Source organism: Papaver somniferum, chromosome 5 (genome assembly GCF_003573695.1).
Source record: "Papaver somniferum cultivar HN1 chromosome 5, ASM357369v1, whole genome shotgun sequence".
NCBI lineage: Eukaryota > Viridiplantae > Streptophyta > Magnoliopsida > Ranunculales > Papaveraceae > Papaver > Papaver somniferum.
In genome coordinates this window covers 194,929,074-194,947,728 of record NC_039362.1, presented here as the reverse complement: position 1 = coordinate 194,947,728, position 18,655 = coordinate 194,929,074, and the positions used below count along the sequence as shown (strand labels likewise).

The 18,655-nt window shown below is 36.5% G+C and overlaps 1 protein-coding gene and 1 long non-coding RNA gene across 2 annotated transcripts; both read left to right on the top strand.

The window, feature by feature from the left end:
• The first annotated feature begins 652 nt into the window (after positions 1-652).
• On the top strand, positions 653-5,594 carry LOC113280476. Its single transcript, XM_026529095.1, has 5 exons — positions 653-849; positions 1,005-1,029; positions 1,153-1,997; positions 2,229-2,428; positions 5,296-5,594. The coding sequence occupies exons 1-5, from the start codon at positions 653-655 to the stop codon at positions 5,592-5,594; spliced, it is 1,566 nt and encodes a 521-aa protein (XP_026384880.1).
• Positions 5,595-15,321: 9,727 nt separating this feature from the next.
• On the top strand, positions 15,322-16,132 carry LOC113278417. Its single transcript, XR_003325506.1, has 2 exons — positions 15,322-15,631; positions 15,770-16,132. It is a non-coding gene; the product is annotated as an uncharacterized LOC113278417 (long non-coding RNA).
• Positions 16,133-18,655: the final 2,523 nt, after the last annotated feature.

The following is an 18,655-nucleotide window of genomic DNA, read 5'->3' as shown; positions in this document are numbered from 1 at the left end:
TTTTGTTCCAGTAGGATTCTGGAGCTTAGTTGATGGAGTATTTTTTATATAGGTTTACTGTTACTTGATGTTTTTGGCATTTTTTAAATGTGTACTTTCATGTACACCGTTTACTTTTTAGGTTGTATGAAATTGAAGCCTCAAATGTTTATAATCATTTATTTTGTAATATGTAGGGGTACCAAATAAGACTGACAAGTTTATTAATGTTGTTTTGAATCATGGTGAGCATTCTGCTGTTTTTCGTGTTAATACTAAAATAACCGTAGAAGAACTGAAGCATTTAGCATGCAAGCACTAGAGGTTTTTGTCTCCTGGGAGTATATGTTTCAGCTATATGGACAATGCTCAAGTAGTTTTTGTGACAGGTGACATACAACTGCAAAGTTTAATTGGTTACATGATTCTTATTAATAATGAAGATGTCTATTTGCATGTGGATATGATTCTGAATCATACTTCTCGTTCTAAGTCTAGTTGTAGCAGACGTTCTGGTTCTAAGTCTGGTTGCAACGGTAGTTCTTGTTCTAAGTCTGCTTGTGAAATTGAAAGTCCTAAGATGGTAAGGGTGTTAGATCATGATGCAGACAAGGGGAAGCCTCTTATTATCAATGAATGAAATTATGTATTTGACGAGATTGGTAGATAATTCATGGGTGGTGTTAAAGCTATTAGGATTGTTGTCGATAAGTACAAGATGGATACTGGTCACAAGATTGCTATTCTTAAAAATGGCAGAACTCGTTTTACTGCAAAGTGCGAAGAAGATGGTTGTGCTTGGAGGATTCATTTTGGGCCTGTGAATGGTGATACTTCTCGGTTCTTGCTGAAAGATTCTAACGCTCACAGGTTAGTAGTTTTCATACTAGTCCACATTACTTATCTTTAGGTGTAAATTGTGCATCTTATATATGTAGATTTGTTTTAGGTGTACATTGTAGTGCACTGTACTTGTTGTACTCTTAAATTACATGTTCTTGCTTGGTTTGTGTGTATGTTCATAGTGTTGGTTTTGAGATCTTATTAGGTGTAAATTGTGGTGCACATTACTTATTCCAGTTTTTTTTTTATAGTTGTGGTGTTGGTTTGAGGTTGAAGAGTCCTGCGGTGACAACCAAGTTAGTCAAGCATTTGATCGCTGAAAATTTACAGGGTGATCCTAGCTTAAAACCCAGACAAATCATGTCACTTTTCAAGAAAACTTATGGGTCCAATATTAAGTATCACCATGCCCGTAGAGGGAAAGAAGCTGTATTTGAAGAACAGTATGGGTCGTATAGCGATTTTACTTGGTATGTCAAAGAAATTGAAGAAACTAATCCCGATAGCTATGTGAAGTTTGAAGTTGAGGATGGAACCAGTAGATTTCATAGGATATTCGTTTGTTACGGTGCTTGCAAGCATAGCTATAGGTATCTCAAGCCCATGATTTACTTGGACGCTACTTTCCTTACTGGTAGATACAGGGGTACTCTTATGGCTGCAACATGTATCAACGGAAACAATGAGTTTTACCCATTTGCTTTTTCTATTGTTTCTTCTAAAAACAAAGATAATTGGTTTTGGTTTCTGGAGAATCTTCAACATGTTGTCGATGATCGTCCGATTGTTTTCCTTAGTGATCGTCATGAAGGACTTTTGCAGGGCATTCCAAAATATTTTCCTAATTCACATCACAACTATTGCTTTTACCACATCAAATGCAATCTCCCCATTGGATCAGGTGATGCGAATTTGAAGCCCGTTCTTGATTTGTTTTACAAAGCTGCGTACTCTTACACACCATCAAACTTTGAAGAAGCTTTGAGGGGAATGCATGCAATTGGAGATGGACATGTTGCTAACTATATCAGGACTATTCCAAAGGAGAAATGGGCAAATGTGTTTTTCCCTGTATGCAGATATGGTGCTCACTCTTCAACTCTTGCCGAGTCCTTTAACAACTGGGTTCTTCCTTTCAAAAATTTTCCTGCTTTTGTTCTTCTCGATGCGATACGGTGAGTTTTATGTTTAGTTTTTTATTTATGCAAGTATGTATACATTGTTGCATACATGGATTTGCTTGTTCTGTAGATACTTGTACACGTGTTCATCTGTGATTCTGCAACTGTGTGTACATTATTGTACACATGGATTTCCTTAATGTGTACAACAATGTACACATGTTTTATCCGTATTCCTTCTAGATCATGTTTTTGATTTTATGTTTTGTGTTTTTATTATGTTAGTTTGAAGGTTATGGAGAAAATGTCTGAGAGAAGGATACTAGGTCTGGAAACATTCAACACTAGGCTCACTTCTGAATATGAGGCTTTACTAAAGGAAAACATCGACATTGGTCGTACTTGGACTGTTGTTCATTCCATGGAAAGATTGTATGAAGTCAGGTCTCCCCGAACTCATTCTGTAGATCTATTGCAGAAAACTTGTACATGTCACAGGTGGCGAGTGAATGGTTTTCCTTGTGCGCATGCTTGTGCTGCCATTCAAGCTACTAGAGAAGACATCTATTCATTTGTTGAGCCATACTTCACCACTGAATGGTACAACAGGACATACCAGGAGATCATCTTGCCAATCCCCAATTATGACAAGCCGCAGTCTTATGATCCTAGTGATAGGGTTATTGTTCCTATTCATGTTCCTCCACCAGGTAGATGAAGAACACATCGCTTCAAGAATGCATATGAGAAGCAAAAGAGGAAAATTATGTGCACAAAGTGCTTCACTCTTGGTCGCCATAACAAAGCTACCTGCCCCATGCTTTGAGGATTTTTTCTATGTTTCATTCGTTCAAACATTCTGTCTTTTCGATTTGCTTTTGGCGTGGATAATTAGTGTCAGTACATGTGTACCATTATGTACACCTTTCTGCAAACTTCTTTTTTTCTTACCTGTCTTTTTATAGGTGTACCACTATGTACACCTTGGTGTACAATGGATGCTTCTAGTCTATTTTGCTCAGTAATATTATATGTTTTCAGATCTGTATATAATTAGTAATTACTTTTGCTATGTTCAATTCTCATGTTTTTCAGTTCTACATGCTATACAAATTTTTGTAATATATTTTTATGTTTTCAATTTTTATACTTTTGATCAAGTATAAAAATATGTCAGTACATGTGTACCATTATGTACACCTTCTAAACATTTTATGCTCTGTCAGTAATTGTGCACAATCAAGTACACCTTAATATTTCAAAGCCTGGTGAATGAGATAAGTCATAAACTTGTAACATTAATATTGAAACTAATAAAAATATTAATTCAAGGTCTTTTAGTAGTGATAAGTCAAACAAATTGATAAAAACTGAAATTTGAAAAGAGATAAGTCATAAACAAAGTGACACCGAAATTTAAAAAATTTGTCCGAAGATTAAAAATGTTTAGAAGAAATTCAGAAAGTGATCTTGAATGAAGATTAAAAACTCTTCTTCCTCTTAAATGGTTGCTTTCCTGTAGTCTTGCGCCACTGATTATGCTCCTCGTCCTTTGCTATATCCCACACCTTTTCATACCATCCGCCTTTTGTCAACATCTTGGCCACCAATTTTGATCTCATTTGCTGAAAAATGTTTTCGGCCCTCTTCTGACCTTTTTCCATACCTTTTGTTGTCTTCATACTTCGTTTCATAAAGTAACAAGTATATATTAGACAGTCCGGGTTGATTCCTTGTGAAGGGCATGGAATGATGTTTAAGTCATGCTCTTCTATATGTGGGTGACCCTTCAATGCTCTCTTCTTGTTGAGTTCCACTTGTACCACAGCTGCTAGTTGCTTTGCATCGTCTTGATATGACTGTGTATTTCTGAGTGTAACGAGTTATACCATTTCCATTCATTGTCTTCGAAATCAAAATTAAAAAGTGACCAGTGCAATCCCATCCTCGTTTGATCTGTAGAGTGATTGATAGGGATTACAAGAACTTCCAGGTTCTCAGGCATGTCCCGTATGAAATTAACCGCAAGCTTTTCCACCTCGCTAGTGACATTATACTTGACATAGTACTGCAATTAATAATTTGTTAGAAAACAAAATTAATTAGGCTCACCTTAATCAGAAAACTAACAAGCATGTACACTACTACAGAAAACTAACAAATCAAACATTGCAGGCCTGAAAACAGACCGTATATCCATGTATGATATACAGGTGTACACCTATGTACACACCTATATAAATCTAACAATCAAGAATTAGCATACCATGTGTCAATCATAGATGCATATTGGTGTACATCTATGTACATAGCTAAATAAATCTAACAGTCAACACTTAACAGACCATGTGTCAATCATATATGCATATTGGTGTATATCAATGTACACAGCTAAAGAAGTCTAAAAACACATAGAACACTCCATGTCAATAAACTATGTACACAATACATATTAAAGTAACTATACATGACATTTCTTATTTGTTTTGAGAAACTTACACATGCAGTAAGACTCATAAGTTCACAACTCAGGTACTTTTTTCCATCTGGAGGACGAATGCTATCTTTGACAAGTGCTTTTCTACGTCGATGGATGTAGAACTGGAGTACCTCCTGGTCTAGATATTTGTTGAACATCAGTTCACAAAGTAGAAACATTAAATAATCTAAATAGCTTTTCCAAAAAATAAATAATCTCCAATTTGATTTCGAGATGATTACACCCGAAGAGATATGTATCATTTTGATTCACTAAAACCATCATTGTTAATATAAACATAAGCTTTTTTCCTTTTTAAATCCACTATAGCCATCATTATAAATCCACATTTGGATCCATATATTTTCTTCGATTACCTATCACTGTGAAACTCGAGGCACGATAAACGACTCTAATTATTTGGGACCATTTATAAATGTAAAGGTCGTTAGAGAGCTCCAGTTTTTAGTGGATTCTTTTCTTTCCACCCCGTTGAGTTCTCATGGTAAATTTAAGTGTGAATGAAGCAACACATGTTCGGCTCATCAAGTATTTGTGTCTTGATCAATGCAGCATAAAAAGCATAGTATAGATATATATTTATAGAACTAGCCTACGCTTCCTGGCTAGTTTGGAAGCTAGTTTACGTAGGTTGTACTTAACAATCTTCTTCGTTACACTTGGCACACTTGAACCTTGTATACTAAAGTACCATGACTACTATTTGGAACAAATGTTAATCTCGCAAACTCTCTAATTTTCGCAAGAACATCACATTTTTCTCATGATTTTAGCTGACGTCGTTTATCATGTCATTTGTTCTGCGACACTGTTGTGTTGTTGATAATTTTGCTGAGGCATTATTGCTGCGAGATTCTGATCCTACATCTTCAATGCCAAACACAAGTGTAATCAATAAAGATAAACAAGACCAAGTGAACCTTGATGACCAAAATGTGATGGATGGCACTCGAACAACTGAAATTGATGAAGCTACTATAATTGCAGCTGAAGCCATATGTCAGTTGGATCCTAAAGAAGTTCTTTTACTCACACAAGGAGAAGAATCACAGAATGAGACTTATATATCAATTGAGGACCTTCTAGATAACTTGTCTGAAACTGTGTTCGTAAAGCTTGAAAAAAGGTTGTTACAGAACGACACCATCTGAAGTGTAACAAAAGATGGCAACCCTGATTCGCCACGATTGTCCAAGCTTTGCATTATTGAGGCAAGAAGATCCAAAAGAAAAGTCGTCGCAAAAATCATTATCCAATGAAGATGTACGAGAAAGGATCATTGAAGAATCAGTGCAGTTCATTCAACAAAATCCTAGTGATTTTTTTAGCAGCCAAGAGGTAGAAGAAGAGAAGACGACTCCAGTGAGGACAAGATCAGGGAGGATGAAGGAAGCAGAGATGTTGAAGACACAAGCCGCTGGAAAGTTTTCCAAGACAACACAAAAGAGAAATGCAAAAATAAAGCTAGATCTTGATTTCACTGCCGAGGGTAAAACCAAACGAGTTGTGATAAAAGCAGATCCAAAAGGCAAGGGGATCAAAGAGGGACAAGAACCAGGCTATCCTGCGCCAATAAAGATAAAGGGAGATGTATATTGTCCTCACAATCCATTGCCAGATGTTCGTCTATCACCACTATACCAAGCTATGCAAGCAGGACAGGACAAAAAAAGGGTACAAAAATTCTTTGACTACGCAAGCCTGGAGTAAGTTCAAAAAACACCATGATTGAATGTTATAAAGAAATTTATGTGCACAACTTTGTACACCATGTTAACATTTAGAAACTCCGCGAAGAGAATTATCACCATCCAGTAAAGGAACATCGCAAATTGTAGCGAGAGCTTTGCAGGTATTAGCGAATTGACTCTCTCTCATTCCTTTGAAAGAATCAGAAAAGAGACCAGAGAGCTTAGCTATTGAAGATTCAGATGGAGAATCTTCATTTGCAGCAAGGTCATCATTATCCTCATCATCCTCATCATTCTCGGAATTTTAATGATAAGGAATATTTGAAGGAGAGGAAGAACGAATCTTTCTCTTCTTTGAAGGAGGATCAGTTGGTTTTCCCTACGAAGAGAACCTTTGCCTTTATCATCGGTCTTCGCAACATTGGAAGGCTCTTCTATTTCAGCAATAATCTTCACACATGGATAGAAATAAGAAATAGAGGCAACAGTATACTGTTTAAAATCATAAGAGAATATTTCTTACCTCATCTGTGTATGAGCGAAGAGCTAACAAGGTACTAGCCTTCCCAGTCCTGTGATAGCTATCTTTCAGTTTCTGGATCTGTAGAATTTCGCAAGAATCAGCAAACAAAAGAATAAAGATAAATTAAGAAATGTAAAGTGGGTGAAACTGGAAGAGACATACCTCTTTCTCCTTATCGGTCCAAGAGAATACCGAAGGTTGATAGGAAGCGAGATTCTCAGGAAGAACATTTGACCCAGCAATGTAAGGTCCTTTCAGCATCAAGGGAAAAACACACCATTTATCATCTTTGGATTGGTGAGGAGTTGTGTTCTTACTAGAGTGCCAATCAATGTCTGGCATGAGTATTTTAGCTTCATCAATATTATCTTTCCTTTTCAAGCGAATACCCCAGTGATTATTCTCTTTCTTCATGGAGATTAATTCATAATTTTCAAAGAAACTCGCTACTGTGTATTTTTCAGCAAATCAGACGGATGAAATCCCCACTAAATTGGAAGATAGCTCGCGAAAATCCCGAGTGAGTGAGAATTTCATAGAATAGAGGAATATCTGGGTCATAAAGAGGAATGGGGAGACCTGCGAGAATTTGACCTAGAGAAATTATGATTGATTGATCATCACAATGTTGATAAGAGAAAAGTTTGATAGAAAGAATTGACTTTGCATTTTCACCAGGCATGGTAGAAAGTGTGAAACCTTTCTCAGCAAGATCTTTTTGGACGTCTTTTAAGTTTTTCTCATGTTTATGGCCACTTGGAGGCATATATGAATATAGAGTACGGGAATGGATAAAAAGTAAAAAGATTGAAGAGGGAAGAATTACAGTAGCAGAACTTACGTAAGAACAATAGAGTTGCAGAGATAAGAAAGTAAAAAGAGAAGAGAAAGAAGAGTAAGAAGAATATATAAAGAAGGTTTTTTTTACTCGAAGAAATAAACACCATTAATGCGAAAATACGTAAGCGGTTGAAAAGCAGCAGTTACAGAAGACGTGTCAAAAAATAGATGGAAGAAAGGATACGTGTGATAAATGCAGAATATGAAGAGATGGACAGCTGCGACATTTCTCACATCATTCTCTACTTCGTAGAGAAGATATGAGAAGAGGCAAGATGTAGGATCAGAATCTCGCAACAATAATGCCTCAGCGAAATTATCAATACCACAACACAGCAGTGTCGCAGAACAATTTCAGAAATGACATGATAAACGACGTCAACTAAAATCATGAGAAAAATGTGATGTTCCTGCGAAAATTAGAGAGTTTGCGAGATTAACATTTGTAAGGATGCGAGAATGTCGCAAGTCATATCCGAAAATAAAGGACAGATTAGCTGTCATCCACTATGTAATTCCCTATAAATAGTCGTTCCGTTGTAAAGGAAAGGGAGAGATCTTTTCTGAGTGAGAAGCAAGTAAATATGAGAGAGAAAATCTACAACAATGGTTATTCTTGATTCCTTTATCTTTTCTTGTAAGATTGTTCAAAGATTCATCAATAAAATTAAGATTGTTAATCTAAAATGAGTTGAATGTTATTGAAATCTTGTGACGGGTGTAGTGTAGGATTTCCTGCAACTATAATATGTGTTTCCACAACAATGTTTACATCCTACCAATGGTTATGTAGTTTAAACTCTCATTTCAATCATTTGAAACATTCTCAGAGAACGTTATATAGCCGTTATTCACAGACCATTGTTCGTCAGAGCAATTTCCAAAGTGATTGTAACATTACATGACTTTCTTCACTAGGCAAAGATGAATTTGGCTAAAGCGAAAGCTTACCATACATTTCGAGAAATAGATAGATGAGATAAACTCGGCTCGAAATAACAAATGTTTATAATGAAAGTCTATACCAAAACGACTTTTGTCTCAAGAGTAGGAGATAGAGTAAATAGACTTTTGAGTGATAGATAAGTTCAAGTCTCCACATACCTTTTATTCGATGAATGCCCACCAGTTCCTTGAGTAGTCCTTCGTCTTATATGATGATTTCCATGGAGTCTTGAGCTCAACTACACTTTCCCTCCTAGTCCGAGACCTTTAGCTATATAGGCTAGAAATCAAGACTTATAATTTTGATCACTAACATTGACAAACATGCTTGATATAGAAACGCATGCGAGTTCGACCGAGCAATGCTCTAACAAGGCTACAACCAAATTCCTTTGGCTGAAGAAGACCAAGAACATACTGCCTTGTTCACACCCAAAGGATTATATTGTTATACAAAAATGCCTTTCGGAATGAAAAATGCAGGTGCGACATATCAACGAATGGTAGAGAAAGTATTTGCAAAATGGATACACACAACATTGGAGGTCTATGTAGATGATATGCTGGTGAAGAGTAAAAAAGCTGAAGATCATGTTGACCACTTGAAATAAATCTTTGAACATATGCGGCAACTCAACATCAAGATATATCCAGAAAAGTGTATTCTTGGAGTGGCATCGGGTAAGTTTTTAAGTTATATTGTAACTAAGGAAGGAATAGAAGTTGATCCAGAAAAGGTACAAGCGGTTGGTGACATGCCATTACCCGCGACTGTGAAAGATGTACATAAATTGAATGGATTGTTAGCTTCATTGGGGCGGTTTATTTTGCATTCATCAGACAAGTGCAAGCACTTTTTAACATCCTAAGGAATGGGACCAAATTCGCATGAACATAAGAATGTGACAAAGCAATGCAACATATAAAGAATTACCTGATGAATGTATCTATTTTGAAAAAAGCGGAACCAGGAGAAGAATTATTAATATATTCCGCATCAACATCACATGCGTTAAGTGCTGTCTTGCTACGTTTGGATAAAGGAGTGCAAAAGCCAATATACTACATAAGTAAAACATACAATGCCGCAGAGAAAAAATATTCCAAGATCGAAAAGCTAATACTCGCACTGGTTTATGCGACACAAAAGTTGCGAATCTATTTTCAATCCCACAAGATTAAAGTATTGACAAAAGTAGTAATTGAATCAGTAATGAAAAATTCAAAAAGATCGGGAAGAATAGAAAGATGGAATGCACAAGTGGGGCACTTTCAGGTCAAGTATGAAATATTATCTTCACCAAAATCGCAAGTCATAGCGGATTTCTTGGCAGAGTTCCCAGTAGAAGAAGATGAAAGTGTAGAAGAAATGATGGATGTAGAGGAAGAACATGGGAATCCTAAAGACCTGTTGATAGATCACAGTAGGTGGGAGATACTGGTGGATGGATGGTCAAATGGAGAAGGCAATGAAATCGGAATAGTTTTTATCTCACCAGCAGGAGCAAGAATGACTTACTCATTCAGGTTGGAGTTCGCGTCCACCAATAATGAAACTGAATACGAAGCGGTGGTGCAGCGTTACTGTTGACAATTTAAATGAAGTTGGAAAATGCGCGAATAACTAGTGACTCACAATTGATTATTCGTCCAATAGAAGGAAGATATAGCACGAATGAGCCATCTCTACAGAAATACAAGAAGCTTGTCGCAGAGCTATCTTCCCAGATTCCAAAAATAAATTGGAGGCACATATCAAGGAAAGATAATCTCTTAGCAGATGCATTTGCTTTTATTCCGTCTAGGATGCTAGACCCAGACACAAGGTGTACAAAGATACAAACACTCTTTTCACCCTCTATCAACAAGGAAGATAACACAGAAGAAGACGTAGATGTAATGATTGTAGACAACAAAGAAGAAGAGCAAGCGAATAAAGACGAAGATTTGAGAACTTAGCTACATTTATAAAAAGAAGAAGTCCCGAGAGATAGATTAGAGGCACACAAGTTCAAGACTAGAGCTACAAATTATGAACTCATAGACGGTGTGCTCTACCGAAGATCATTCCTTGGACCATCTCTTGGATGTTTGACGCGAAAAGAGGGAATGAAAATTTTGAAAGCGTTATACTATGGAGATCTTGGAAATCATAGTGGAGGAATGTCATTAGCGTACATAACAAGGATACAAGGGTATTACTGGCCCTACATGCATGAAGATGCGAAAGAAGTATCAAGGAGGTGCGAAGAATGCCAACGTCACGGAAAAAAAGACACGCACCAGGTGCGACACTAAACTCATCAACAAGTGTTTGGCCATTCGGAAAATAGGGATTAGACATTGTAGGTCCCTTTATACCAGGATCAAGGAAGATGAGGTATTTAATAGTAGCAACAGATTACTTTACAAAGTGGGAAGAAGTGAAAGCAGTACAACATATCCGAGACAAGGATGTGTTTACATTGATATTTGAGAATATCATATGTAGATTCGGAATACCCGTGCAGTTAGTTTCTGATAATGGAAAACAGTTTCAAGGAGAAAACATAGAAATGCTACTTAATGCATTCAAAATACAAAGCATAAAGTCCACCCCTTTATATCCCAGAGCAATGGGAAAGCTGAGGCAACCAACAAAATAATTACAGATATATTGAAAAAGAATTTGGAAGGATATAACAAAGGATGGTGCGAACAAGTACGCAGTGCAGTATGGGTATACAAAACAACCAGAAGAGAAGCTACATGAGTGTCGCCTTTTTGTCTGACATACGGAGTAGAGGCGGTGTTGCCAACTGAGGTCATCATACCTACAACTAAGAAAGAAGCATTGGAAAAGAATTTAAGTGCGGACTTAATTTTAAGAAAACTTGATGATCTAGAAGAAAGTAGAGAAATTAATTTGCAACATATGGAGAATAACCATCAAAGGATAGCGCGAGAATATAACATGCGCGTCAAACAAAGAGACTTTCAGCCAGGGGAACTAGTGTTGAGAGAGATACCGCCTTATCAGAAAGGAGGAGATGGAAATTTAGAGAAAAGATGGGATGGACCATACATAATAAAGAGAAATTGGCAATGGAGCATATCAGTTGATGGACCCGAAGGGAGAAGCACATGTCATAAACTTGAACATCCTTGGAACATATTGTATTTGAAGAAATATTATCTGTAAGTCACGCGATGATACCCGCGTAAGTGAAGACACAGTCACATGTAAATGAACCGGAGTAAACACGGTTGAAGATGCAAATTTCTCAACATTCAACAAGAATGTATTATCAAAGATTATGAATGAAAGCAAAGCATTTTTTCTTCAGTGTGTGATTCATATAACTCAATAAAAATGCAAAACTAAGACCTAATGATAAGACCTTAATAGAAGGTTGCAGAAGTAAAAACCTCTAATTAGGGAGGGTAGGTATACAACTGTGGCGTGCACCCTTGTTCGCATACAGTAAGAGGCAATAATAAGACCTAATGCGCGTCATATTGGGAAAACCTAGTTATCATGGCTCAGGTGAAATCTACACTGACCCTGGAGCCCGAGCCATGGAGATTTGGGGTGAAACAAAAACCCATCCAGTAGAGCGCCTTAGTTGAAAGACTAAGGTAAGAATCTCTCTACTAAGGAGTGCATAAACTCGATCAAGGCGCCCAGGTACACAGTTGAGTCAAGAGTGCCTGGGGCGTTTGGGGCGTACCTGGCCGCTCTTGACAAGTCTTGACTATGATGCACCCGGTCCAAAGAAACCCCACTTAGGATGTGGTATTGTAAGCATAAGCCATATCGGCAGAGGGATAAGAGGACGCGAAAACAACTGATTGTTGCATTACCGGATGGGAGGAGCCCATCCTGACCCGGTAAAGGTATGCTTCCTTGAAGGGGAAGTCAGGGGTAATATAAGGACGACACCCTTCATTAGGGAGCTGAATTGTGTCAAAGACACAAATATCATAAGGCTTTTTACTCACGGGAGTATCAAGGCTTGTCGTATTTTTGCGATAAATAAAACATGCAGAGGCAACAATGCCGAAAAATGATAAGGCGAGATCAATGGGTTATTACATGAAAGTGTAAAAATCGCTTGCGATCTCGTCGCACAAAAACATAAATTTACTTTAGACAAAGTAAGACCTTTACTTAGGAAGGCTTAATAAGACCCCATATATCGTTTTGCAGGAAGTGCTAAAGAAGAAAACTTATTACATTACGCATCAATATCAAGAGTGTAAGGCAATAGTCGCACGATTTTATCAACACGTTTCTTACAAGGAATATAATAAAAGGAAAGTATGGGAATTAAAACCAAAAGTTATATTATCTTCCTTGTCAAGAAACGAATGTTAAGGATGGGAATATGTTTCAAGAAACATCAAAATAAAGGAAAAGGGAAAAACCTACACATTATCAGAAGGAACATCTTGGTTGGCAGTAGAAGCTTCAACATTGAATTCGGTGTTGGGATCTTTGGATAAGTCTTCACTAGATTTGTCCTTCTCAAGCTGACTTTCTTGAAGGGGAATTTCAAGATCTCATTCCTCATCGCTCACATATTCATAATCACTATCAGGCTCAGGAAGTTGTTCGTCATCTCTTATGTCAAGAGGAGGAACAGTTACCAAAGGAAGTGATTTGTCCAGGAGAATTTTATTCACAAGAACTTGAGTCTTAATATGAGCTCCGCGAGCAACACATTTCTCTGCATTTCTCATAGAAAACTCCATGAAACTTTGGAGATATGAACATCTCCTCTCAGCCGATCTCGAGAAGATGTAAGTGTAGTTGAGAGTTTCGCACGTTATTTAGGAACTTTGGCCAAATCAGATCTCAGCTGCGAAATAGTGGATTGATGTGATTTCTCAGATTCTGCAATAGAAACAAGAAATTATAATCAGAGCGAAGTTTTTGCAGGGTTAAGATTTATGTAATAATGAAAAGGACAAGTAAGCTGAAGCAGTCAGCTACACGTGACTACCTTCTCTCTGAAAAAGAAGATATCGAGACAAAGCAAGACTACTATCTTTCATATTCTCCATAGCCTTATCAAAATCATCACCAATTAATTTGGGCCTCCACTACAGGACAAGAAAGGTCATTGAAAGATAAAAAAACACACCTTATCCAATTATTCTTTAAAATGGATAATTTATTCCTTGATTAATTAGCATTAATCGGGTGACGAATTGATGTTTAATCAAATTAGGCTAGAAAGTAACTAATTTTGATTCTTCATCAAAACATGATTTTTTTTTTGAAAAACTCGTCCATAATCGGTGGATGTTCATGCTCACATAAACCGATTGTATGAATCGGTTTATAATACTTAGAACATAGAACGATTGTAAAATTCATGAGTTTTTCTGTGATTTTTTTCGCCTGAATCGGTTTATGTTAATAGCCACATAAACCGATTGTTAATCCGTGCATTTCTTCGACTGTTTTGCTCATAATTTCTTCCTCCGATGTCGAAATGACCGCATTCTTTTTGCATTAAATTTCAAATTTCATGCTCTATAACATAAACATAAAAATTTCAAGATTTGTGCGAAATTCAAACATGGTCAATGAATCGGTTGATGTGTGCATGAACATCAACCACAATCCGTTTATGTAATAGTACCATATCAACCGATTTTGAGGAACATAAATAACAATCGGTTTATGTGGACCCTTAAATAGTCCGATTGTGGGCATAGCAGTTAAGAAATCATAGGTTGTATAATCGAGTTATGCGCACATACATGTAATCCGATTCTAACCAAAAAAAATATACAGAAAAAAACGGTTTTCTTCCATACCAGAATCAGGCTATGTGGACACTAACATAGACCGATTCTGGTTCAATTTTCTCGAAACAGAAAAACATTCAAAATAATCGGTCTTTGTGGGCATGAACATAAACCGTTTCTATATGTAATCGGTTCACAAGTACACTAACGTAAACCGATTCTGGTAAACCGAAAATTGATTTCAAAAAAATTGAATTTTGAGTGATTGCATGTTGCTATAACCTAATTTAGGGGATCGGGTTTGCTAAAAATGTACTTGATTCGTGCCATTTTAGGGGAGAAGAAGAGAAACAGAATCGCGTAGAAGTGGAGATGGAGATGGAAATGAATTTGATTTTCATTTTGATTAAGTTATTAGTTTTATGATTTTGATTTTATTTTTGATTTTGATTTTAGTTCTTAGTTTATTTATTAGGATTTAATGGGGACACATTTGCAGCATTAGTATTTGATAAAGGGTAAGTTGGTAGTTTCATCTCTTCATAATATTTTTTTTCCTGTAATGGAGGCTCGAATTAATTGGAGTAGGTCCCAATTTAGCCGGTCAAAAAAAATGCATTAAGTTATACAGGCTTATAAGATTTCGTGCATATTAATTGCATACTTTATTCTTCTCTTCGGATGCCGATCATTTGTCGCATCATCATAGTGAAAATCGATTACAAATCCATTTAATCTCTCTTATTAACCAGTTCAATACAAAGTATACACCATCTCTAATTAATTTATAACGTGGCGTTGTTATATTTGGACAATGATGTTGTTAACAGCCAAAATTCAATCAAATGGATAAAACAAATTACATACCAAAGGGTGCATTACTCAAAATATGATCTTCTTATTTCCACTAGATAACCCAAGCATGAAGATTTAAAACAGTTGATTGTATCACTGAGGAGCGGAATTATTGCTGAATTTCAACCCTTAAAAGCAATTTCAGGTGGTCTATATAATTCTAACCAGACACTATTTCTAGCAAAGTTTACCCGGTATTATCTGAGCATTTTTCTGGTGAGACTCTTAATTTAGGTTGTTTCAAATCAATATAAATTGTATTCGTTTATACATAGTCTCGCCATGATAAGTTTTTGTTTTTTTTGCTTTTGCGATCATTTTTATCAATATCACCTACACGAATAAACCTGATTGTTTGTTAAGAAAAAACAGCGAATCATCATGGCAAGGAAAATCACTGCTCTCTTCGTGATGTGCATTGTTCTCGTTGCTGCAACCTTCTACGTGCACGAAACCGCCGCGTCCGATGCTCCGACGCCAGAATTTGTTTCTTGTTTCAACAATTGCAAAGACGAGTGCCTGACTACTTTAACTGGTCAGACCTATAAATGCGAAATCAAATGCGATGACGAATGCTCAAAAAAGGAAGCTGAACGTAAGTTACATTAAAGTGCCCGCACTTTGTTGCACATACAGTAGATACTTCATCTTATCTCTGTCCCTCTTTTTTTTTTCATTCACATCTTTATACTTATTCCCCAGTGATTCTGAATCTGGTTTTTGCTGTTTGCAGACAAGATTAAGACTATCTTCGGTTGAAGTTAAAGAGGCGCATGGTTACACGAAGTTGTTAAAAGAGTACTGCGAGTGTAATCGATCCATGGAAGAAATCTATAAAATAATGATGTTCATTTTCTTTTGTAATAACCCTGAAACTAATTCAGGTAATTAAATTTTCAATAACATTTTTGTTTTTGCTTTACTTTTCTTTTTATGTATGGATTTTGAGATCTCCTTTGGTATCGACGTTGTTATCAAAATATTTGTAGTACATGCAGTAACTACAAATTTATGTATGATAATAGTTTGAAGGTTGTAATTCAATAGTTTGTTGAAAAAAATAAAAAAACAACAAAGAAATCTAATTAATTGATCAGAGCAAGCCTCAAAGCCTTATCTCAAAGCCTTGATTCATAGGGATATTATTTGGTACAAACGTTAATTTACCGGGGAGATGATAGATATCCCGTTGGTTCCTTTGTCATTTCCAAATTTACGGTGCTCCCTTATCTTTTCAGCTGGGTCCCACTAGAGTATCAAAATGAACCCAAACCCAGAAAAAAAAACATGTAATGGTTTTTTTTAGTGGCACCCAGAATTGTTATTTTTTCGGAGACTCGGTATCCGGCCTAGGCCGGAATCCTCTCGATTTGATTTTTTTTTGTTTTTTGGTATCCTCTCGATTTGATAGATCCCTGGTTCTTCAGTGAGTGATATAAATAGAAGACCATATCTCAATCATAAAGCGGTTTGGGTCATGGAAGAACAATTGATCAGCCTAGATTCCACCTTCTTGAAACACGTCGTTTGAATATAATCAATCCCCATGTCTTTAAGCTTTTTCTCCACTATAGCCATGGTTTCTCTTCTCCTAATTGCACATCTTCAACACTTCCCTAGTGATTAGGGTTGTTGGAGCAGGCATCAGGCGAAATGTTTCTTGAACCATCATGGTTGACTGAGGGTTTCGTATGATCTCCAAATCCAATCCTGAGCCATGAGTTCTAGCAGTTCACATGCTAAATCTTTAACTGCTCGTATGTAATGATTTACAACCTCCCTGCATGCATCAACAAACAAAGAGTTTAATTAGTTAGAGATGGAGAAATCTAAAGACTTAAAAAAGGGTTCGAAGAAGTGGCCAGCCGAGGTTTACCTGAACTTCACCGTTATCCCCATCAAGACAAATATTTTGATGATGCCACGGCTGCTTATTGTGAAACTAAATAAGAGCTAGGGTGTATTTTTTTTTATGGACCGGAAGAAGAAGAGTTAGGTATACAAGTAGGGAGGGGAGGGGTGACTAGTAGTATTTATAGCCATTTCAGTAATTTGATCTTATTGTATAGGGCCCAATAGTTAGGTATAGTTGTCCTTAATTTGTCAGAGCAACAACCGGTTGTCTTTTACTGTTACATGGAATATCTTGCTTAAGGGGTAGTACGTTGATTCATTAAGAGAAGAAATGTGTGTTGATGTTGATGCTGATGATATGTCATCAAAAACTCTTTGATCAATTTGAGCGTTTCTCCGTGAGGAATCTAAAATGGCGAAGAGTTTCTCTTTTCTCCTTTCATCAAACTTTTTCCAAAAACTATTCCATTTCCTTGATTAGATTTAATAGATCCATTCCATTCCTTTCCTTTCCGTTAGATCCATTTCTTATCCATTTTCTATCCTTTTCCATTTCATCCTTCTCTTTTCAATCATGCAATCTGAAAAGAAATTTATTCGAATGGATCGTAAATTTTTTAAGTTTTCTTGTAGTTCAAAAATTCCTTTTTCATCTATCACTTTCTCAGAATTCCATTCCAATGGATCCTCTCATGGTTCTCTATCATTCAACCTAGCCAAAAACTTACAGGAAACTTTTTTTGAAGCTGCCAAAAATGGAGATGCTGGAAAAACCCATTGGAAGTTTGAAGATAAGGGTTTATGGTTTATGGTAAACAAACATCAAAATGAGAAAGGATTATATCTGCATATTCACCTTTCCAAATCAAGCCCAAAATCGTATCCAATCTCTTTTTATGTTCCTTCAGGTCCTGTATATGAAGGATGGTTTGCAATGGTCTCTGCATTGGAAAGTTTACTTCACTTTTCATCTAGCATTAACAAAGCTACTCCAAATCCACCTAAACCTAATCCTCAAAAACCTTCCAATACGAGAGTTTCCTACGCTCAAATTCTTAGAAATCACCCAAAAGAAACCTATAAACCATCGGTGCTCAACCTTGATTGTCAAAACCAAACAACCAAGCCAACATACCCTCCTAAGATTTTAAAAAACTCACCTTTCCCCTGTGATAGATTTGCTGCTGGTAACATGGTCTCAATTAAAAATGCTAGAGAGCATGAATTTTTACAGATTTCTAGTTTAGATTCAAAGTCATTAGGCTCCTGGCAGAATGCTTTTGTTTTATCTGCACCTTCATCTTTCAACTCATGGTCTTTTGTTTCCAAAACTTTGGGACAAATTCTTGGAATTAATATTACGTTGTTTTCTATTAATTCAACCCAAGCATTATTTTATGTTTCTGATATTCCAACTGGCAAAAATTTACTGATTTCTTTTGTTCATGACAACAAGATTTTTACAGTAAATCGATGGAGAACAGATTGTTGGGCCTCAAATACAGCTGATATAGAAACTGATTTTATGATTGAAGTTCATGGTATCCCGTTCCAGTTTTGGTCATCAGACATTATGCATGCAGTGGGAAAAATATGTGGAGAGGTCTTGGGTATTGATCCTACAACCCTAAGTCTTGTAGATTTAACTGCTATGAAGATGAAGATCAGAAACAGGCATGACATTAATTTTATACCAAGATCCGTGAAGATACACACCAGTCAAGGGATTTACACAGCTTTCATCACGGTGGTTAGCATCATCAAA